General features: G+C 35.7%; 1 protein-coding gene across 5 annotated transcripts in view; it reads right to left on the bottom strand.

Annotated features, from left to right (window-relative positions):
* Positions 1–25408, bottom strand: part of RANBP17 (RAN binding protein 17) — a 422731-nt gene that overhangs the window by 326224 nt on the left and 71099 nt on the right. For all 5 annotated transcript variants that reach the window (XM_003810928.4, XM_034960953.3, XM_055112861.2 and 2 more), the window contains one exon: positions 4530–4635. In XM_003810928.4, coding sequence (XP_003810976.3) covers positions 4530–4635 — 106 coding nt within the window. The remainder of the gene's footprint in view (positions 1–4529; positions 4636–25408) is intronic.

Genomic DNA, 25408 nt, shown 5'->3' with positions numbered 1-25408 from the left:
AGTTATGTATCTTCCCAGAAAAGAGAGACAAACCACCATTCCTGTTCATAACTCCAACAGGACCAATTAAAGCTCTGTCTTCCCAGCAGCTCCTCAAAGAGGCCAGGAAACATAACTAAGAAGTGTGGAAAAGTGAAATACCCCAGGAGCAGACATTAACCAGTAAGAAACGAGACACAGAAAGAAGCCAATGGATATACTACTTGTCCTTACTCCCCCAATCATGAGTTGTTCTGAGGCACAAGTGGTTTCGTGTGGCCTCCAGGGAAAATTCCTATAAAAGCAAGCAACCAGTTGTATTTTCTCAGTAATACACCACCTTACATAGTTGGTTCTCATTATTCATGGTAGTTATATTCTATAGTCACTGTGAACACTGAATTAGTGAATAATGAACCATTGCTCCTAGGTAAAATACAGAATTAGGTTCCTGCAAGCCTCTGGTGACAACATTTTGGTCAATGGATTGCAATCTTGTTTCATGTGTATTACTGTTTAGAGAGGCTTTTTCAAATATATTGTTGACTTGTTAACACTGAACTCACAGACTACTGCAGTATTCACAGTACTCCCACTGGTACCCAAACAAAGCTAATCTAACCCATGTATGGCACATGACAGCCTTCTTGTATTTAAGAACACTAAATAGCACTTTAACAATACAGCTGGGCGATTTTAAACACTGAAAGCACCAACAAAAAGCACAACAGTACGACAAATGTGGCTCTAAACAGAATATAAAAAGGACAATTATTTGCAGTACAAGAGCTGAAACAAGGCAGAGTATCACCTTGTTCAACCTCAGTTGGGAAAGTGCAACACAAAACTCAAATTTTTTCATCCCTAAGCACATGTCTGCAAATGACCACAAAAGCACCATGAGTACTGATTTTGGGGTTAGAAACACATTTTATGAAGTAGGCAAATTCACAAAAAATGGAATCCAGGAATAATAAAGATTGACTGTATTTGTTTTCTCTTATTGTCTCACTTACTTTCCCTTTTCCTCTTATTCTTTCTTCTCTAAAAATGTACTCTTCTCCCTAACCTCCAGAAAAATACTGGCCCATGAACTTCACCCAAGGCTCTGTTTTCCAGGGAATGCAGGCCAAAACACAAATCTTAGTTCAACATGTTCAATACGTTTGCTGCTTAAATAAAAAACTAATATTTGTTTCTCATTGGCAAATATATACCTACTTTATTTCCTAATATACGTTTTCTCACGAGATAGTGGCAGTGTGCGTGTGCGTGTGTGTGTGTGTGTGTGTGTTTTGAGACAGTCTTGCTCTGTTGCCCAGGCTGGGGTGCAGTGGCACGATCTCGGCTCACTGCAAGCTCTGCCTCTGGGGTTCACGCCATTCTCCCGCCTCAGCCTCCAGAGTAGCTGGGACTACAGGTGCCCGCCACCACACCTGGCTAATTTTTGTATTTTTAGTAGAGACGGGGTTTCACCGTGTTAGCCAGGATGGTCTCGATCTCCTGACCTCGTGATCCGCCTGCCTTGGCCTCCCAAAGTGCTGGGATTACAGGCATGAGCCACTGCGCCCAGTCGTTTATTTCCCTGCTTGATGATTAAACTTTAAAAAAAAATCAGCTGGGCACAGTTGCTCACGCCTGTAATCCCAGCACTTTGGAAGGCCAAGGCAGGCAGATCACCCGAGGTCAAGAGTTCGAGACCAGCCTGACCAACATGGAGAAACCCCATCTCTGCTAAAAATACAAAATTAGCCAGGCGTGGTGGCATATGCCTATAATCCCAGCTACTCGAGAGATTGAGTAGCAAAATTTTTTGTTTGGTTGAAAAGTAACTAAAGCACTTTAAGGAGGCCCCAAACACCTGTTATTCATATTTTCAAGTAATTCAATTTGATATAGAAAATAATAAATCTTAGAAAAACTAAAAATATTCGTGGTCCATGAAGATTCACATTTTATTGAAGAAATAGTTTAAAGGTTGAAAAGGGAATGGAACAAAATGAAATTTTTATCCAAAAGTACAATAAATTCATTAAGCACTTAGAAATATATTGAATAATAAAAATGAAGAATATCACAACTAGGTATAACAATTTTAAGGTCTTTAATAGGGTAAAAATATATAACAATATACTTCTAAGATCAATGGAAAAGTATGAAAGGCCTGAAAAAAGATGAAATAATTTTGCGTAAGATAAGTGCCACTTCAAATCAGTAGAGGGTAGGACTGGCATTAACTGGAAAATGTGGAAAAAACATATGAAACCAAATATCAAGATATATTAAAAATAAATATAAAAAGCTATTAATAATACCAAAGACAGCTGGGAGAAAATACAGGTGGATATTTTTATTAATCAGAAGTGGAAAAAAAATCTTTCTAAATATAAGCAGCAGAGAAATATGAAGGAAAAAGTCCATAGATCTGAATACATAATATTTAAAGCCAGTAAAGAAGAAATTTCTGAAGTAAAAATACAGAGAAAACATTTTCAAAATGAGGAGCAAAATATTAAGATCTCTGAGATATATATATATACAGGAATTTTAGGTTGTTCCTCAATTTTTTTCTTATTATAAATTACTTTTAGATATAACTAAATTATTTTTAATTATATCTTTATGTAGATTGAAATAATTTCATTAGAGTTTGTTCCTCTACAGAGTTCATTCAGTATATATATATATATATATATATATATACACACACACTGAGCATATATATATATATACACAGACTGAGCATATATATATATACACTGAGCATATATATACATATATATACACACTGAGCATATATATATATATATATATATACACAGAGCTCTTTCAAATAAGTTAGAAGAGATCATCACAAAAGAAAAGCAGGTAAATAATATAATCAATATAGATATAAAAATCACAAAGAAAAAATGGCAAAGCTGGGAGTGGAAAAGAATGTTTGATTCTACTAGTAACCAAATAAATACCAATTGAAATAATACATTTGTTACCTATAAACTGGCAACAATATGAACCCTACTATCTGGCAGTTCAACCACTAACAAATGTTAACTATCATACAATTTGGGTTCAGCACAGTGGTCCCCAACCTTTTTGGCACCAGGGACCAGTTTCCTGGAAGACATTGTTTCCATGGACGGGGTTTGGGGTGGTGTGGGGTGATGGTCTCAGGATGAAACTGTTCCACCTCAGATCACCAGGCATTAGATTCCCATAAGGAGCATGCAACCTAGATCCCTCACATGTGTAGTTTAGGGTTCACCCTCCTATGAGAATCTACGTCCCTGCTGGTCTGACAGGAGGCGGAGCTCAGGCGGTAATCCTTGCTCACCTGCAGCTCACCTCCTGCTATGCAGCCCAGTTCCTAACAGGCTGTGGACCAGTACAGGGGTTGGGGACCCTTGGTTCAGAGGATACATTGGTCCTTTTTCAGAACACCGTGTAGTATTGAGTATTGAAAGTCTTTAAAATGCTGCATAACCTTTGACCAGCTATTCTGCATTTAGGAACGAACTCTAATGAAATTATTTCAATCTACATAAAGATATAACTAAAAATAATTTAGTATATCTAAAAGTAATTTATAATTAAAAAAACTGAGGAACAACCTAAAATTCCAAAAACAAGGAATTTTCTAAATTTAGAAAATTTAATGTCCAGGTAAAATGTTGATATTTCATTTGATTTTAAAAAGTGGTGTTGAGGTGGGTGGGTGGGGTTGGGGGTGTGTGTGTGTGTAAAATATATCACTAATTGCCAGGCACTGTTCTAAGCATTTAAAAAAATAAATTCCTTATAATAGCCCAAAATAAGTTAGGAATTATTATTAGCTCCATCTTATATTGTTTTGTAATGTTTAAGAAAAGCTGAAAAACACACATGCAGTAAACATACACCCATACACGTTAATTAAAACGACTCAAAGGTACTTTACAAAAAATAGTAGTGGTTATCTCCAAATTAGTATATAATTTTTATTTTCATTTGAATGTTTAAGTCTTCAATAAAACCATGTATGACGCTGTTATAAGGAGATTTGTTATTAAAAATAAATTAAAATATATGGAAAATCAATTCACTTGTATTATTCATATATAGAAATTTTCCTCAGGCTAGAATAGAAACTTGAAGAGAATAATTCAACTGCTTTTTCCTAAGACTGTGGCCAATAGGTGACAAAACCTGCGATGGGTAACTGACTACCTAATACTTTCTGATTGGATGTATGTCACCCAATTTTGCCACCTTTCCAATACACACCAACTGTATGTGCTTGCTCACATCCTAAGTAATAAAAAGCAACCTAAATCTTTATCACATTATTTGCACAAACATGTACAAAATATTTTGAGTCTATCACTTATTAGAGATTTGACTTCTACAAATCATTTAACCTTTGAGCCTTGGTTTTCTCACCAATAAAAAGGGAAATAATACCTTCCTCAAAAGGCCACATACAAAATGTCTTCACTCATAATACTAGTTCAATAACTAATTTTTTTTTAACTATTTAGTGAATTTCAGTAAATTACATAGCTCTTACTTACCGACAGGATAATTCTCCATCCATAGCATCATGCTCATCTGTACTGGTATATGTTAATCTTCCTCCTACAACTGTCCCAACTAAGTATACCAGCCATGCAAGACGTCCTAATATAGAATAAGAAAGAAAAAAGTTTAATAAGTATTCATAGAAACGTAGCTTATTTTTGGGGAAATTCCAAAATTAGCACAATGATCTGTTCTTCCAAACGAGTGATAAATTATTGTGAACTCAGTTCTGGATAGAAAGCAGATGGGTTTTAAGTTTATCAAGGCAGTAGAACAGTGAAAATGGCATAGAATTTAGAGCCAAATAAAACTAATTTGAATCCCAGCTCTACTAATTTGCTATGTAATCTTGCATAAATTACTTATCTCTTTAAGTCTTAGGGTTTTCATTTGTAAAATGGAAAAAACAATGTCTAACATGAAGACATGACTGAAAATAAGTTTGAGTACAAAACACTAAACTGTCTAGGACCAGATCTGTTATTCAGTCAGGATGTACTCTCATGATCCAAGGACCAGCATCTTTTCTGAATGGTCAATGTCATGATAGTACCAGTGTGATCATTTTAAATATTTCCCCTGCTTGGAACATAATAGACAGTAATAAATTTGTTCCTTCTGTATTTTTATGCATGATGTATTAAAAAATCCAAGATTTCACATTGTTTGATGGTAGAGTTAACTTCACAGCTGATAGTAGTAGAGGATTAAATAGATTTAAGGCAGTGGCACAAATGGCAACATCTACAGTTTTCATAAATCTTACTTTGGGGGCAGCTGAAATTGACTAATTTAGAAATGGAGGTATTTATTCAATGATTTTTGCTTAAGGTACATTATTTTACATCTCTGGATTCATTGATCTAGGTGATCCTTCAGTACTTTTGAGACCTTTATAGATAATTAACAACATAAAATTATCTTGCTAAAAACAAATTTTATGCTATTCTTGGAGACTGATTTTTCAAAGATGAGAGGGCTATTTCATAATACTGAAATCAATTGTTTCTGATTAAGAAATGCTTTCAAGTAAAAATGTTTTTTTAAAAGGTATGGAACTGAATAATGAAGAAAAGAGGCTATCTGCTTGTTAGAAGACTCAGAAAGGACAAATAAAAGTTAGAAAAAGAACAAATTCTTTCTGTTCTCCCATGGATACTAGCAGTCATTATTATACTACAATTAATCAACAACTCTTTTATAATTTTTGGAGAGACATATCAACCTATTAGGGTGACAAGATTCCTGTAAATTAGAAATCTAACCTGGCAAGTATTCACATCCTTTATTCTCTCACAAAACAACAATAAATCAGAATTGACCAATTATACAGCCTTATACATTAGGAATGTGAAATAGATTAAGTAGGAGAACAACAACACTAATTTGATCAAGTAATCCATTGAAAAACAGACTCAAGTTTCATGACATACAATTCATGAAAAAGGTAACAGATCAAAAACTTCATGTAGGAAGCTGAAAGTATTCAGAAAGTTACCTTATGAATTTCAGTGTTTTAGGGTCAATATAAAAGTCTATCATAGAAGCTCTACTCTGATGACCCTGCTTTCTCTGTAGGCTCTATCAAGTGGTAGCTGCTTTTTCTTCCACTTCTCGTGTATCTTGGGCCTTGAATATGGAGTAGGTGATCTTCACGTTCCTCATTTCTACTTAATATTTTCTCTTTCTTCATCATGAAAGCATTCACCTTTACATCTTACATCATCAACAACACTAACAAATATCCCTTCTTATTGCAATTATCTACTCTCCTGCAGATTATTTCCCCCTGTTTTTTGAAAGTATTGGTTCTTGGCTGTCACTCTTTCCAACAATATTTATATCATAATCACTAGTGATTTCAATATCTACAAAGATGAATCTCACAACTCCAATAATCCTTTGTTTTACTGGGAATCTTCAATCCATGAGCCTATCACTTTTTGAACAGCTTCACTGAAATATAATTCACATACCATACAAGTAACCCACTTAAAGGACATAATTCAATGTTTTTTAGTAAATTAACAGGGTTATGCAAGCATCACCACAATCTAATTTCAGAACATTTTCATACTAGCTGTCATTCTGCATCCTACCCCCATGCCCCTAGCTTCTAAACAACCACTAAGCTACTTTATGTCTCATTAGATTTTTCCCATTCTGGGCAATTCATATAAATGGAATCATACAATAAGTGAGTGTTGTGACTATCTCCTTTCACTCAGCATAATGTTTTCAAGGACCACCCATGTTTTAGCACATATCGATACTTATTTTTCTTTATAGCTGAATAACATTCCATTGTTTGTATAGATCTTATTTATTTTTATTGATACACCATATTTGTTCATACTTGTGGGGTACATGTGATACTTTGTTACATGCAAAGAATGTATAATGATCATGTCAGGGTATTTGGCATATCTATTGCCTCGAGTATTCACCATTTCTGTGTTGAGAACAATTCAAATCCTGCCTTCTATTTTGAAATATGGAATACACTGTTAACTATAGTTATACACACCATTCTCAGCTTCTCCTATCATTCTGTTCTTTACCTCAATGAAATGAATTTTTTAGGTCCCACATATGTATAAGAACACATGGTATTTGTCTTTCTGTGCCAGGCTTATTTCACTTAACCTCCAGTTCCACCTATGTTGCTGCAAATGACACGATTTCATTCTTTCTTATGGCCTAACGGTATTCTACTATGTATATATACATTATTTTATCCATCCATCAATGGGAATGTAGGTTGATTCCATATCTTTGCTATTGTGAACAGTGCTGCAATAAACATGGAAGTACAGGTATTCTTTTAACATACTGAACTCTTTCCCTTTGGATAAATGCCCAGTATTGGGATTGCTGGACCATATGGTAGTTCTATTTTTCATTTTTGAGAAATCTCCCTATTTTCCATAATGGCTGTTTTAATTTACATTCCCACCACCAGTGTGTAAGAGTTCCCTTTTATCCACATCTTTGCCAGCTTCTGTTATTTTTTCTGTTTAATAATAATCATTCTGACTGGGGTAAGATGGCGGTTTTGATTTGCATTTCCCTGATGATTAGTGATGTTAAGTATTTCTTCATATACCTATTGGCCATTTGTATGTTCTCCTTTTGAGAAATGTCTATTCATGTCATTTGACTGCCACTTATTTGAGTTTTTTTTGTTGTTGTTTTTGTTTTTTTACTGTTATTTGTGATCCTTGCATATTCTATTCCTCCCTGGTCAGTTTGCAAATATTTTCTCCCATTCAACAGGCTCTCTTCACGCTGTTGACTGTTTCCTTTGCTGTGAAGGGGCTTTTTAGCTTAATATAATCCCATTTGTCTATTTTTATGTTTGTTGCCTGTGCTTTTGAGGTCTGAGCCATAAAATATTTGCGTAGATTAATGTCCTGAAGTGTCTCTCCATGTTTTCTTCTAGTAGTTTTATAGTTTCAGGTCTTAAGTCTAATCCATCTAGATTTCATTTTTGTATACGGTAAAAGGTAGAAGTCCAGTTTTATTCTTCCGCATCTGGATATACAATTTTCCCAGCACCATTTTATTAAAGAGGGTATCCTTTCCCCAATGTATGTTCTTGACACCTTTGTCAAAAACCAATTGGCTGTAAATATACGACTTATGGGTTTTCTATTCTGTTCCATTGGTCTATGTGTCTGTTTTTATACCAATACCATGCTATTTTGGTTACTATGGATATATCACATTTCATTTACCCATTCAGTTGATGGATGCTTGGATTGTTTCCATCTTTTGACTATCATAAATAACGCTGGTATGAACATTTGTGTACAAGATTTTATGTGGATGTATGTTTTCATTTCTCTTGAGTATACTTAGAAGTGGAATTGCTGAGTTACATGGCACCTCTACTTTTCACATTTTGAGAAACTGCCATAATGTTTTCAAAAGCGGCTGCACCATTCTACATTCCCACCAGCAATGTATGAAGATCAAATTTATCCAAATCTTTGCCAACACTTGTAGTTTTCTTTTTTATTATATCCATCCTAGTTGGTGTGAGGAGGTATTTCATTATAATTTTGATATGCCTTTCCTTAATAACTAAGGATGTTGAGCATCCTTTCATATGTTTAGTGGTCATTTGTGTGTCTTCTTTGGAGAAATGTCTATTCAAATCCATTGCCCATTTTTAAGGGTTGTCTTTTTCATTACTGGGTTGTAATAATTATTTATGTATTCTAGATGCTAATCTCTTATCAGTCATATGATATGCAAATATGTTCTCCCATTCTGTGGGCTGTACTTTCTTGATGGCATGCTTTGATGCACAAAATTTGCAACTCTGTTTTATCTAATTTGTCTAATTAATTAGATAAACTCTGGTCTATCTAATTTGTCTTCTGTTGCCTGCTTCAGGTGTCATATCTAAGAAATAGCTGCCCAACCCAAAGTCACTTAAGATTTACTTGGTCACCCAGGCTGGAGGGCAGTGACAAAATCATAGCTCACTGCAGCCTCTAAATCCCAGGCAAAAGTGATCCTCCCGAACAGCTGGGATTACAGGCCCACATCAACATAGCTACCTAATTTTAAAATATTTTGTAGAGATGAGGTGTCTCACTAGGTTGACCAGGCTGTTCCTGAACATCCTGGGCTCAAGTGATCCTCCTACCTTGGCCTCTCAAACTGCTGGGATTACAGGCATGAGCCACCGCACCCAGGTCCTATATGTCTGTCTACCTGTATGCTGGTACCAAACAGTCTTGATTACTGTTGTTTTGTAGTAAATTCTGAAATCAAAAAAAAATATGAGTCTTCCAATTTCATTATTTTACAAGATTATCTTGGCTATTTTGGGTCCCATGGATTTCCATATGAACTTTAGGAACAGTTTGTCAATCCCTGCAAAAAACCCATGGGATTTTAAAGTGGATTGCACCGGATTTGGAGATCAAGCTGAAGAGTATTGCCATCTTAACAATATTAAGTCTTCTGATCCATGACGATGAGAAGTCTTTCTGTTTATTTATATCTTTAATTTCTTTCAACACTGTTACAGTGTCGGTATATAATTCTTACACTTCTTTTTAAAATTTATGCCTAAGTATTTTATCCTTTTTGATAATACTATAAATGGACTTCCTTTCTTCCTTTCATATTCAATTGCTGATTGTTAAAAAATAGACATACCATTGATTTTATTTATTGATCCCGTATCCTGCAAGTTTGCTGATCTCTTTTATTAGTTTTTGGGAATCTGCCATTTTTTCACTCTCTCTCATACCCTTCACATATTATCTATCCTAGGTACCTAGCTTTAATTATATGGTGAATCATTATCATCTCTGCCTTGCACTTACATTTAGCTCCTCTTTTGCTATGATATACTCATCTTACAAAACCATGACTGTTTATGTCCGATACACCACTACTCTTTGCCAGTACTCACACAGTTTAATATAACTGGGGAAAGAAACAACTATGCTGACCAGTCTTACTTGATGTCACCTTCTCAGACCTTACCAAGATAGCCTATCAATTTTCAATACTTAGCATGGTAGTCTGTCTTCAAATACTCATCACCAATTCCTTCCATGTATGTATATGCCATCAAGAGGTGGAGTTTATTCTTCCAATCTTTGGAAATTTGTAACTGCTTTGACCAATAGAATTTGGTGAAAGTGACACCATCCTAGTACTGTGCCTAACCTTTACAAGAACTGGCAAATTCCTCCAGTCTCTCAGAGAATGTTCACTCTGGGGAAGCCTGCCACCATTTAGGAAGACCATATACCCTGAGACCGTTATACTATTAGGAGGCCCGAACTAGCCATCTGGAGAGATTGAACAGAGAGAGAAATGCCCAACTGGATAGAGTATACACTCTAAGCATTCCAGCACACACACCAGACAGGTGAGTAAAGAAGCATTCAGGCAACTCCAGCCCCAGCTGTCATCTGATTACAATGACTGAAAGACCCCTGAAGAGAACCATCTGAGACTTATCAACCCCCAGAACACTGAGAGATAATAATGCAATTGTTACCTGATAAGCCATTAAGTTCTGGTAATAGATAATACAATCCCCCCCCAGCATTTCCTATCTTCTTTCCTTGCTTCATTATTTTAAATCTTAGCACTTAACATTTTCTAACATATTTTACATACTTATCTTGTATGTTACCTGTGTATTCCAACAGAATGTAAACTGCATGAAAACAGGTATTTTTGTCTGTTTTGTTCTCTATTGTATCTCCAGAGCCTAAAACAACGCTGGGTATATTATACATTATCAACAGATATGGGTTACTGAATTAAGAAATCATTATATAGAAAACATGGCATGAAAAAGGAAAGGAAAGGTTAACATTACCAATTTAATAAATGTATTAAAATGTAGACCCATTATTAATAATGAATGGTAATAGTAATTATATTTCTATTGCTTAAATTAAAGCAACTTCTCCAATAATACTCAATATAAGATATGATATAGTTGATCCTCATTATTCACAGATTCCATTATTTGTGAATTTGCCTACTTGATAAAATTTATTTATAATCCCAAAATCAATACTCACAGTCACCTGCTAATGTGCAAAGTAGTGAAAATCTGTAGTTGTCCAGTACACATGTTTCAAGCTCAGAGGAAACAAAGTGAAACTCTACCTTCTTGTTTCACCTTCATAATGTAAACAAGTATGTTTTTAATGGTCTATCTACTGCCACATTTTTGTGTTTTTTGTTAGTGATTTCACTGTTTAAGATGATCTAAGCATAATGCTGAAACGCTATGCAGTGTTCCTAAAGAAAAAAAGCTTGTTATGTGTCTTATATAGAAAACACATGTTAGATAAGCTTTGTTCCAGCATGAAAAATAGTGCTGCTGGCTATGAGTTCAGTGTCAATAAATCGACAATATATACTGAATAAGGTGTCTTTCTACAGAAACATACATTAAAAAAAGGTCATGTGTTGGTTAGCTGATGAAAATGTTGTGGTCAGAGGCCACAGGAGCAATGGTTCGGTATTTGCTAATTTATTGTTCACAGCGACTTTATATAACATAACTACCAAACAATGACAATTAGTAGTATTTCTCAGAATTTTACAGAGGTTGCTATTAACAGACTATGCTCCAATTGTGTGTAGGATATGTTATACACTTCATGTAATGGATGTGAATCTAAAACATTGCAAGCATGACTTTTGGTGAATGCATATGTAATGACTCTCTGTAGGAGTCATTCTTTTTAAAATCTCCTATTGTAAATTATTTCTCAAAATGAAAAACACTTAAATGTAAATAACTACCTTCCTGTTACGTTTTATCAATTTAGATTTTTAGATACTGGTTTCTTAAAACAAGCCTTTATTACTATTAAAAATAATAGCAAACATTTATATAGTAGTTACTCTGCACTAGGCACTGTTCTAAATACTGTATCTATATTCATTTAATGTTACAAGTCCCTATTTAAAAGTGCAGAGCTGTGACTGAAATCTAGGCAATGAATTTCCAAAAGTTCATTCTCAAACTATTATACTTCCTCTCAAGATTGGTAAAAGGGAATGCTCCAGCAATACAGTTGTCAATTAGCTAGACAGACCTTCATGATCCAACAGTATCTTATAATCCAACAATCTCTTAAGCGTTTAACACATTATGAGTCCTAACCCTGAACTGTTCTTTAGCTGTCTCCTGAGTCTTAATCACAGATGAGACTGCATATGCTTTGGGGATCATTACCAAGGAGACATTTCACACTTTTTTTGATTCCCAAAACAAGACACATAAAATGAATACTTGTTGATATAGCTGAATTTAAAATAAGCAAGCTTAATTTTTTGGGCTTACCAATAATGTAAACATAGAAATACCTGCCTATTAGCCCTTGATAAAACATGCCTACCTGAAAACAGACAAAGACCTCACCGTGCATGTAATTTTTTATATTTCTCTACTGGAAGATAAATATTTGTTTTAAAAAAAGGGAAGCAGTACAATTTAGCTAATAAGAACACAGCCTAGGTTCAAATCCTGTCTCTAGTACTTATTTACACTAGCTACTTAATCTTACAAGGATAATAATACCTGGCCCATAGAGTTGTGACAAGCACCAACTGGTATTTTGCATGTAAAGTATATGAGTAAGTGCTATAAGTGCTCAGTAAATGTTGGCTAGTGTAACTATTATTAAATTGTCATCCCCTTTTTAACGTGGTTCTGTATCATACCTACAAAAAAACATAAGACATACCAATATGTAACATCCATGTTCTTTCTGTGCCTTACGTCAGATGCTGCTCAAGAAAATGAAGTCACACAATAAGAATTTTTAAGTTCTTTCCTCTCTACCAAAGACGCTTATTACAATTAAAGCTAGTTACGACTAGCCATATACACTTTCTAATGCTGTTAGTAAAACAAACACCCTCCAACCAGGAAAAAAAAAAATTCCAAGTAAAAGACATTCCAGAAAAACATCTGCTGTAAGTGTCTACTTTGTATCATGTTCTGTGCTAGGGATATAACTAAATACACAAATGTATGGGAAAGGCTGGGGCAGGGGAGAGAGAGACTCCATGCTCAGGGAACTGAGCCTAGTGAAAGACAGATAAGATAGAGGAAAAAATCAATAATTTTTGCAATGCAGTATGATGAGCACCATTGTTTAAAAACAGAATGAGTAAAGTACCTAAATATAAAATGTGAATTTCTCAAAATTTAAATTTGTACTAATTTCTGTGACCTTGGAATTAAACTTATTAGATCAAAGAATGCTGTGCAAAGATAGCATGTGATTAATTATGAGCATTTTCTTCTAAAATTATGATAAATTTTGAAAGGAAGTTTACTTAGAGAAAAATAGAGTACATATTTACTCTGTTTTAGAAAGCAATGGTTTCTATTGTATGAGAAATGAAAAGCAGATATTTCTTAAATCTTAAAAATCGAGCAAGTACTGAATGAGTTAGAATTAATGTTAGAGATGAACAGTGAAATATAAAGACATTATTACTGGGGCTGGTTGCAGTGGCTCACGCCTGTAATCCCAGAACTTTGGGAGGCTGAGGCAGGCACATCACTTCAGGTCATGGGCTCGAGACCAGCCTGGCCAACATGGCAAAACCCTGTCTCTACCAAAAATTATCAAAATTAGCTGGGCATGGTGGCATGAGCCTGTAATCTCAGCAACTCAGGAGGCTGAGGTGGGAGAATAGCTTGAACCTGGGAGGCAAAGGTTGCAGTGAGCCGAGATCGCACCACTGCACTCTAGCCTAGGTGACAGTGAGACCCTGTCTCAAAAAAAGACGTTCTTATTAAGCTGTCAAATACAATTTTGATATTTAGATGAAAGAGAAACAGTATTTCTCATAAACGTTAAACTATTTCCTAACCCTGAACAATTTTAGACTCACAGTGTTCAAAACAGTAAATGTTAAGAAGTTACTTTCGGAAATTAGCTACTAACAGAAAGAAAAATACTATACGGTCTCACTCATATGCAGAACCTTAAAAAAAGGTAGAATACATAGGAACAGAGTGTAAAATGGTGGTTACTAGAGGTAAGGAAAGGGAGGAAATTAGAAATTAGGTCAAATGGTACAAACTTGCAGTTGTACAGGAGGAGTAAGTCTACTAATGTACAGCATGAGGACTATAGTTAGTAATACTTTATTTGCTAAAAGATTAGATTTTAAGTGCTCTTACCACAAAAATTTTAAAAATGGTAACTATGGAAGGTGATAGGATAATGTGGCTGACTGTAGTAGTCATTTCACTACGTATTTATCAAAACTTCATGCCGTACACCTTAAATATATACAAAAAATGTTATTTTGGTAACATAATTACATTCACAAAATTTAAAGAACCATGTAAATACACGTATCTAAATTGCATTTAGAGAAAAAAATCTGCTACATAAGTTTCATATCTATAAATTTTTTTAAATCTCATTTTATAATAATACTAAATTTCCATTATAATTTTCCATTTTTCTATTTATCCTGAAATGTTCAGGGTGCTTGTTTTAGCAGCTGTTCAAACATAGAACATTTTTTCCTTAACAAAATAATTATTGCTGTAATAATCTGTAATTATGGTTTATAACTGCAATAATCCCAAAGAAATCAGTCATTACCATAGATCACAAGTAAACGTTAACTACTGTTAATGACCTATTTCTTACGGATTATTGTTTTCGTAAACCATGACCATATCACCACAAATACAGAAGAGCAAGACAATATAATACAAATGAGATCATAATATAATAATAAACTTATTTTGTAACATTAAAAGCCATTAAGCATCTAAATTAAAGCACACATAACAAGAGCATATAATTTTCTTTGTTCAACACTAACTGAAGTGTTCACACACGCAAAAAAACTAATACTACTACACACAGTGTATACAAACTAGGGCCATGTTAGGCATTTTTCATAATATAAATGATCATTTTGAGCAGACCACAAATATCTCTAAAAGGGCAGACAGATTCTTTCCCACTGACCTTTTGACTAATACTATTAAAAATTTTCTAAGTACTAGGCATTATATTACAGACTCTGAAATGTTATTTTACTAAAACTGCATAGTGTATCCAACTATAAAAACTCCTTCGGTTTATATTAACAAAGAATGAGGTCTGGCATTTTATTCAAGAAATAGTCCTATGTAATACCACTAAATTATTACATTTCAACTAACTGATTCATGTATTTTAAAACATTCATATCTTCATTCAATATCCTTTTGAAGGAAAATAGGTCTTTTCCAACTGAATCTGTTTACATTTTAATGTAATAATTGATATATATGAAAACATATATGTAATGCATATGAAGTGTAACAAAACAAACACCTACCCAGTAGAACAATCAATGCATTAGCAATACTGTCACATCTACCTCCATACCATTCCCGAGCTTGTCCCCTTACCTTCCACCCTAGAAGTAAGCATGAGTCAATATTTAATGCTTATTGTTCTTTTGATTTTTTAAAGTTTCCTCACATATACATATATTCCTAAACAATACACTTCAAGTCTCATTTGTTTGGAGACTTTATTACGTTTCATGCTGTATGTAGCTTCCTGAGAGTTGCTTTTCATTAAACATCTTATCTCTGACACTCATTAGGTATAGTTCATTAATTTTTTTATATAATATTGTATAATTACATTATGATCTATTTATTCATCTTCATATTGATGAGCATCTGAGCTGTTTCCACTTTTTGACAGTATAAACAATAATGCTATGAACATTATTGTACATCTTGCGTACAGATTTTCTAGAGCAGCAGTCCCCTACCTTTTTGGTACCAGGGACAGGTTTCATGGAATACAATTTTTCCACGGACTGGGGAGGAAGGGGAGGTGATGGTTTTGGGATGAAACTGTTCCACCTCGGGTCATCAGGCATTACACACATTAGATTCTCAAAAGGAGTGTGCAACTTAGATCCCTCGCATGCGCAGTTCACAATAGGGTTCACGCTTCTATGAGAGAATCTAATGCCGCTGCTGATCTGACAGGAGGTGGAGCTCAGGCAGTAATGCTTGTTCACCTGCCGCTCACCTCCTGCTGTGCAACCCAGTTCCTGGCAAGCCATGAACCAGTACCGCTTCATGGCCTGGGGCTTGGGGACCCCTGTTCTAGAGGACACATGTAAGGGTGCAAGGGTCAGGTCAATGGTTATTCAAATGTTCTGCTTTACAAGACTACACCAAATTCATTTCTATTCCATTTCCAACTGATTCCACTTTATACTCCCACCAGAAGTATATAAGAATTCCTTTTGACTCACATTTTTCTGTAAGATTTCTTACGATTTATTCCCAGTAGACAGGAAAATATATTTCATGTGGTCTATTTCTTTTATTGGTAATGAAGTTGGGTTTTTTGTATATGCACCATTTATGTTTTTCTGCCAGATGCCTATTTGCTATTGATCATTTTCCTAAAGAACTGTTTATTTTACTGATTTGTAAGAATTCTTTCCATATTCTTGTAGATGGTGATTCTTGCTTAGTGTGTGTTGCAAACATCTTCTAAATTCTTGTCTCTTTTTTAAGTCAATTTTAGTATTTTTTCTAGAAATTTATTCATTTCCTCATTTATTGACCTCTGGAAATAGCAAGAATGATTTTACCTTTTAAATCTTTGCTGTATCCATTATTAAATTTCCTCTATTTGTTCCTAATAGTATATATTTGTGAATTCTTTCTTCCTAATCACAAGAGGTTTGTTACTCTTGTCTTTTTAAAGATCTAACTTCTGATTTTTTAATTCTACTGTATCTTTATTTTTTAGTTCATTAATTTCTGCTTCGTTTCCTTCTTTCTCCATTCTCAGGGTTTAATCTGTTCCTCTCATTCTAACTTCTCAAGTTAGATTCTTAGGTCCCAACATTCTGGCCTTTTTTCTTTTCTAAATAAGCTTTTTGGTCAATAAATCTCCTTTGAATTAAGTCTTTCACTATATTCCAAAAATGTTGTATTTCTGTATTATTGTGTTAACTCTATTTCAAAATTTTCCTCAAGATTTCTTTTACCTCATATTTACAAGTATATGTTTTAAATTCCCAAGTGTATGGGGTTTTGTGGGGTTTTTGTTTTGTTTCGCAATTTAGTTTTTTTTTTTTTTTTAACCAATCAGCAATTAAAACTACACTGCAAAAAAAAAAAAAAGTGGTCTCTATGACACTGAGTCATTGACATTTGCTGAGACTCACTTCATATGCTAATGCTTGGACAATTTTTTTTTAAACACGCCATGTGTCCTGGAGAAAACTGGTATTTTCAAACTGTTGGTTCCAGTGTTTTATATACGTCAATTCATTAAAGTCTGTTAATCACATTGTTCAAATCCCTCCTAAATTTACTAACTTGCTACTTATTTGATATGCCAACAATTAAGAAGTGTACTGCAGCCTTCCATTATGATGGCAAGTCTGTCCATTTCTCCCTGCACGACTATCAATTTTTGCTTGATATGTTTTGATACTACTTCACTAAGTACTAGGTATCTAAAATTGTTATACAGGTTGAGTACCCCTGATCTGAAATACTTGGGACCAGAAGTGCTCTCAGTTCTGAATTTTTTCAGATTTTGGAATATTTGCATGCCTGGGTGACAATGACAATTCCAAAAATCCGAAATTCTTAATGCTTGAATGAGCATTTCCTCTGAGCATCATGTCAGTGCTCAAAAAGTTTTAAATTTTGGAGCATTTCAGATTCCAGATTTTTGAATTTGGTGTGCTCAACCTGTACCTTCCTGGTACACAAACTATTAACTCTGGTTTTAATAATGCTTTTTCTCTTCAAGTCATTTTTGTTTGATATTAACAATGATCCTAGCCTCCTATACGTTCATATTTGCATAGCACATTTAAAAAAATCCTTTTACTTTCAACTTTCCATGTTTTAATGTTTTGAGTATGTAACTTATAATTAATTGGCTATTTTTAAAATATTCAAATTTATAATCTGGTTTAACTGTAAATTTAACTCATTTATGTTTATTGGATTAATAACATATCTGGAACACTCCTACCATTTTTTTATTGTCTATTGTCCTATTGTCTCTGGTTATTTTCCTTTCTTGGCTTTTAAAAAAATTGAATTTGCTTATTTTTCTATTTCATTATTTTCTCTTTGCTGGGTTATGGGAGACACTCATACAGTTTCTACTCTTTTAGTTGTTACCCTTGAAGTGCTGCCATTTTAATTCCCTTCCTAAATAAGACAAGGACTTAAAATAATTTTAATTCTCATCACTCCCCCGACTCTCTCTCTGACATGCTTCTGTCTTTTCATGTTTTTATTCTGTTCTTAATTCCACAAATTACACATAATCCTTATTTTGTACAGACTATGAATGTTAAAATGAATGTGTTTACAGCCGGGTGCGGTGGCTCATGCCTGTAATCCTAGCATTTTGGGAGGCCGAGGTGGGCAGATCACTTGAGATCAGAAGTTCGAGACCAACCTGGACAACATGGCGAAACTCCGTCTCTACTAAAACAATACAAAAAATTTAGCCCGGCATGGTGCATGACTGTAGTCCCAGCTACTCTGGAGGCTGAGGCAGGAGAATGGCTTGAATTTGGGAGGCAGAGGTTGCAATGAACCGAGATCACGCCACTGCACTCCAGCCTGGTTGACAGGGCAAGACTGCATCTTAAATAAATAAATAAATAAATAAATAAATAAATAAAATAAAATTTTTGAGTTTACCAGCTTCCATGTACTCCTTTTCTTCCTTCTGGGACCATGCCCCTTCTTCCTCGAAAATAACCTTTAAAATGTTTAATAAAAACCTTTAATGAAAGATCGGCTAGTAGAAAACTTTCTGCTTTCACTTGTCTGAAATCTCTATTGTATATCGTTTTTCTCGAAAGATATTTTTGCTGATATACAATAACAGCCTGGCAGTTATTTTTGCTCAGTTATTTGAGAATAATATTCTAACACCTTCTGGCTTCCATTTTTACTGTTGAGAAGTTGAGTTATCAGTCCAGTTTACACTACTTTCTAAGTGATCTTTCTTCTCCAGCTGCTTTTAACATTTTGTCTTTGGGGTTATATAGTTTGACTAAAGTTTTGTTTTTTTGTTTCTGATGGGTATATGTTGGGCTTGCTGCATTGATGAACTCATGTCTTCTATTAAGTCAAAAAAATTCTCAGAATTTCTTCAGTTATCACCTCTCCTCCTTCCTCTATTCTATCTTTCTGGGACTCATTTTGACATACCTGACCTCATTCCATCCTTTAACGTCTCTTTTAATATTTTCATTTTCCTTTTTTCCTGCAGTCTTGAAAATTTCTTCAGTTCTAACTGCCAGTTAGCCAACTCTTTCCTCAGTTGGGTCCAATTTACTGTTTAACACATCCATGAAATTTTAGATCACAAAGTTTTCAATAAAAAAAGTTTTTTCAGGTCCTCTTCATATCCTCCTGGTTGTTTTTCACACTCCTGTTATTTGCTCATTTGTGATTCTATTTTTTATTTCTTTAACTATTTCGCACATAATTGCTTTATATTCCTATCCAATTCCAACATCTTAAGAGTCTTTAGGAAATAGGGGTTCTAAATCAAATAGATAACTTATTTTTGTTAGTGCTCATTCATGGCAGCTTACTTCATTGTTTATGTGCTGGCTTTTATTGTTTTTGTTTATTATGAACACTTGTTTAACTTAATCTGCAGGATTTCCAAGGCCCTAAATTATGGTTGATCCTTTGGAAAAGGTTTTCATTCCCTTCCGCTGAAAGCCAGGGTATCTACCAATTTAAAACCATTTTATACCCTTTTGAGGGTTCAACTTAATACAAGAGTCTCAGGTTGGTACACCTATCTTGCTACCGGCCTAAGGCTTTGTCACCAATTTCATCATTGATATTTATTATCTGTCTTTGAGAGCAACCCTGCTTTTTGCCCTTGTTTGCTCTTTGACCCGTCCCACCCCGATTAAAGTTCACTTTTTGATCTGGATGATGGGAGAGGTTGGGAGGGAGGAGGTCAGAGAAAGGAGAGACACAGAATCAGAGAGCAGAGGAGTGGGAAGAAAAATAAAAACCTAAGGAATTTCATGTACTTACTGTAAGCCCAGGATCTGATTATTTTGCAGCTAAAAGGCCTTTCAGAGGATCTAGTTGACCACACTGAAGTTATTACTAACTCTACTTTCGAAGAACCAAACACTAATTGTCTGTGTTATATATATTTTTAAATGTAATTTTATAGATAGCTGGCTAAACACAATCCAAATTATAAAATAACATAATCCAAATTAATGTCTGCACACAGAACACAAATCTGAAATGACAAAAGACTGTCATGTGTCATCAGTCAAAACAAAAACAGCACTACAACACAAGCTTACAGGGTCACCTGTAAAGATACTCAACTGAAAGGACAAGTTAGGACTGAAATCCAGCCTATATTCTGCCCACCAATCTATTTACTCTAGCATGTTGTTGCAATGGCCTGGATGAAATGGAACATTTTTCTAATTTGCACAAAGGTACCAAATGTACTACTGAGCTGGTAGAAGAGTAAAATAATCCTCAATGTCCAAAAATAATATGAAGGCTGAAATTTAGAGTTACAGGCACAGAAACAACTAGAGTTTGAGCTTCTCCTCTAATGGCCAAAGGAAAAAGCCTAGGACAGGCCCAATGTGAGAAGTCCAAAAAAGCTGATGCAAAGAGTTACACCCTAAATGAAAATACAAACTGGGTAAAAAAAAATCTGCCCTAAACAGAAAGACAAGACAGAAACCTGTCTGACTTGACCTCAGTGCTAACTGAAGAGGAGGAAAAAACCTTTAAGTCAGACCTCACATGGTTTGTGGACTACATACAGGCTACCAGTGTGATATGAAAATGAGATATGAAACTCTCATTCTAAGGAAATAATTTAAATGGAATTAAGTTGGTGTCCTCCACCTAGCAAATGAACTAAACATTCCAGTAAAAAGAGATGGTCAGAATGGATTTTTTAAAAGGGAACAACTATTTACCACCTACAAAAGACACACTTTAAATATAAAGACACAGGCAGGCAGGAAGTAAATGGATGGAGAAAGATATACTACATAAATAGTAAGCATAAGAAGACAGTGGAGTGGTTACAGTAATATCAGATAAGATAGATTTCAAGAGAAAAGGTCAATAAGGAAGACATAACAATTACAAATGTTTACATGATACAAAAATTTAAGGAATTAGATTATAAATAATTCCACAATCATAATTGGAGATTTAACACCCCTCTCTCTGCAAACAATATAATTACACAGACAAAAGAAATCAATAAAGACAAAGACTATATGAACATTATCTTAATTTATATTTATATTACACCCAAAAATAGCAAAATACGTATTCTTTTCAAGTGTATATGCTACGTTTGCCAGGACAGACCATATTCTGGGTCATATGACAAGTCTTAATAAATTTAGAAAGACTGAAATCACACAAAATGATACTTGACCAAGGTAAAATTTAAAAATCAGTAACAGTAACTAGGAAAACTCTAAATATTTGTAACTTAAAAGCACACTTCTAAATAATCCATAAATCACAAAGAACAAAGAAATAATAATTAAATTAGAAATTATCTTTAAATGAAAATAAAAATAAAACAGTGGCTTGGTGGCGCCAAGATGGCCAAATAGGAACAGCTCCAGTCTGCAGCTCCCAGAGAGACTGACGCAGAAGACAGGTGATTTCTGCATTTCCAACTGAGGTACCGGATTCATCTCACTAGGGCTTGCCAAACAAGTGGGTGCAGCCCACCTAGCACGGCAGGGCATTGCCTCACCCTGGAAGCGCAAGAGGTCCAGGAATTCCCTTTCCTAGCAAAGGGAAGCTGTGACAGACGGCACCTGGAAAATCGGGACACTCTCACCCTAATACTGCGCTTTTCCAATGGCCTTAGCAAACGGCACACCAGGAGATTATGACCTGCACCTAGCTCGGAGGGTCCCATGCCCACGGAGCCTCACTCACTGCTAGCACAAGAGCCTGAGATGGAACTGCAAGGCGGCAGCAAGGCTGGGGAAGGGGCTTGCGCCATTGCTGCGGCTTGAGTAGGTAAGCAAAGCAGCCAGAAAGCTCGAACTGGGTGGAGCCCACGGCAGCTCAAGGAGGCCTGCCTGCCTCTGTAGACTCCACCTCTAGGGGCAGGGCATAGCTGAACAAAAGGCAGCAGAAACTTCTGCAGACTTAAACGTCCCTGTCTGACAGCTTTGAAGAGAGCAGTAGTTCTCCCAGCATGGAGTGTGAGATCTGAGAACGGACCGACTGCCTCCTCAAGTGGGTCCCTGAGCCCCGAGTAGCCTAACTGGGAGGCACCTTCCAGTAGGGGGGCGATTGACACCTCATAAGGCCCGGTGCCCCTCTGAGACTAAGCTTCCAGAGGAAGGATTAGGCAGCAACATCTGCTGTTCTGCAGCCTCAGCTGGTGATACCCAGGCAAACAGGGTCTGGAGTGGACCTCCAGCAAACTCCAACAGACCTGCAGCTGAGGGTCCTGACTGTTAGAAGGAAAACTAACAAACAGAAAGGACATCCACACCGAAACCCCATCGATACGTCACCATCATCAAAGACCAAAGGTAGATAAAACCACAAAGATGGGGAGAAACCAGAGCAGAAAAGCTGAGAATTCTAAAAATCAGAGGGTCTCTTCTCCTCCAAAGGAACGCAGCTCCTCGCCAGCAACAGAACAAAGCTGGACGGAGAATGACTTTGACGATTCGAGAGAAGAAGTCTTCAGACGATCAGTAATAACAAACTTCTCCAAGCTAAAGGAGGATGTTCGCACCCATTGCAAAGAAGCTAAAAGCCTTGCAAAAAGAGTAGACGAATGGCTAACTAGAATAAACAGTGTAGAGAAGTCCTTAAATGACCTGATGGAGCTGAAAACCATGGCACGAGAACTACATGATGCATGCACAAGCTTCAGTAGATTTGATCAAATGGAAGAAAGGGTATCAGTGATTGAAGATCAAATGAATGAAATGAAGTGAGAAGAGAAGTTTAGAGAAAACAGAGTAAAAAGAAACGAACAAAAGCCTACAATATGGGACTACGTGAAAAGACCAAATCTACGTCTGACTGGTATACCTGAAAGTGACAGGGAGAATGGAACCAAGTTGGAAACCACTCTTCAGGATATCATCCAGGAGAACTTCCCCAACCTAGCAAGGCAGGCCAACATTCAAATTCAGGAAATACAGAGAATGCCACAAAGATACTCCTCGAGAAGAGCAACTCCAAGACACATAATTGTCAGATTCACCAAAGTTGAAACGAAGGAAAAAATGTTAAGGGCAGCTAGAGAGAAAGGTCGGGTTACCCACAAAGGGAAGCCCATCAGACTAACAGCGGATCTCCCGGCAGAAACTCTGCAAGCCAGAAGAGAGTGGGGGCCAATATTCAACATTCTTCAAGAAAAGAATTTTCAACCCAGAATTTCATATCCAGCCAAACCAGGCTTCATAAGTGATGGAGAAATAAAATCCTTTACAGACAAACAAAAGCTGAGAGATTTTGTCACCACCAGGCCTGCCTTACACTAAACGTGGAAAGGAACAACTGGTACCAGCCACTGCAAAAACATGCCAAATAAGACCAATACTAGGAAGAAACTGCAACAACTAATGAGCAAAATAACCAGCTAACATCATAAAAACAGGATCAAATTCACACATAACAATATTAACCTTAAATGTAAATGGGCTAAATTCTCCAATTAAAAGACACAGCCTGGCAAATTGGATGGAGTCAAGACCCATCAGTGTGCTGTATTCAGGAGACCCATCTCATGTGCAGACACACACATAATAGGCTCAAAATAAAAGGATGGAGGAAGATCTACCAAGCAAATGGAAAACAAAAAAAGCAGGGGTTGCAATCCTAGTCTCTGATAAAACAGACTTTAAACCAACAAAGATCAAAAGAGACAAAGAAGGCCATTACATAATGGTAAAGGGATCAATTCAACAAGAAGAGCTAACTATCCTAAATATATATGCACCCAATACAGGAGCACCCAGATTCATAAAGCACGTCCTGAGAGACCTAAAAAGAGACTTAGACTCCCATACAATAATAATGGGAGATTTTAAAACCCCACTGTCAACATTACACAGATCAACAAGACAGAAAGTTAACAAGGATATCCAGGAATTGAACTCAGCTCTGCACCAAGCAGACCTAATAGACATCTACAGAACTCTCCACCCCAAATCAACAGAATATACATTCTTCTCAGCACCATATCGCACTTATTCCAAAACTGACCACATAGTTGGAAGTAAAGCACTCCTCAGCAAATGTAAAAGAACAGAAATTATAACAAACTGTCTCTCAGACCACAGTGCAATCAAACTAGAACTCAGGATTAAGAAACTCACTCAAAACCGCTCAACTACATGGAAACTGAACAACCTGCTCCTGTATGACTACTGGGTACATAACGAAATGAAGGCAGAAATAAAGATGTTCTTTGAAACCAATGAGAACAAAGACACAACATACCAGAATCTCTGGGACACATTTAAAGCACTGTGTAGAGGGAAATTTATAGCACTAACTGCCCACAGGAGAAAGCTAGAAAGATCTAAAATTGACACCCTAACATCACAATTAAAAGAACTAGAGAAGGAAGAGCAAACACATTCAAAGGCTAGCAGAAGGCTAGAAATAACTAAGATCAGAGCAGAACTGAAGGAAATAGAGACACAAAAAACCCTTCAAAAAATCAATGAATCCAGGAGCTGGTTTTTTTGAAAAGATCAACAAAATTGATAGACCGCTAGTAAGACTAATAAAGAAGAAAAGAGAGAGGAATCAAATAGACACAATAAAAAATGATAAAGGGGATATCACAACCGATCCCACAGAAATACAGACTACCATCAGAGAATACTATAAACACCTCTACACAAATAAATTAGAAAATCTAGAAGAAATGGATAAATTCCTCGACACATACACCCTCCCAAGACTAAACCAGGAAGAAGCTGAATCCCTGAAGAGACCAATAACAGGTTCTGAAATTGAGGCAATAATTAATAGCCTACCAACCAAAAAAAGTCCAGGACCAGACGGATTCACAGCCGAATTCTACCAGAGGTACGAAGAGGAGCTGGTTCCATTCCTTCTGAAACTATTCCAATCAACAGAAAAAGAGGGAATCCTCCCTAATTTATTTTACGAGGCCAACATCATCCTGATACCAAAGCCTGGTAGAGACACAACGAAAAAAAAGAGAATTTTAGACCAACATCCCTGATGAATATCGATGCAAAAATCCTCAGTAAAATACTGGCAAACCAAATCCAGCAGCACATCAAA

This window comes from Pan paniscus, chromosome 4 (assembly GCF_029289425.2).
Source record: "Pan paniscus chromosome 4, NHGRI_mPanPan1-v2.0_pri, whole genome shotgun sequence".
Lineage (NCBI taxonomy): Eukaryota > Metazoa > Chordata > Mammalia > Primates > Hominidae > Pan > Pan paniscus.
Note: the sequence above shows the minus strand (reverse complement) of the source record. Positions and strands in the feature narration are given on the sequence as shown.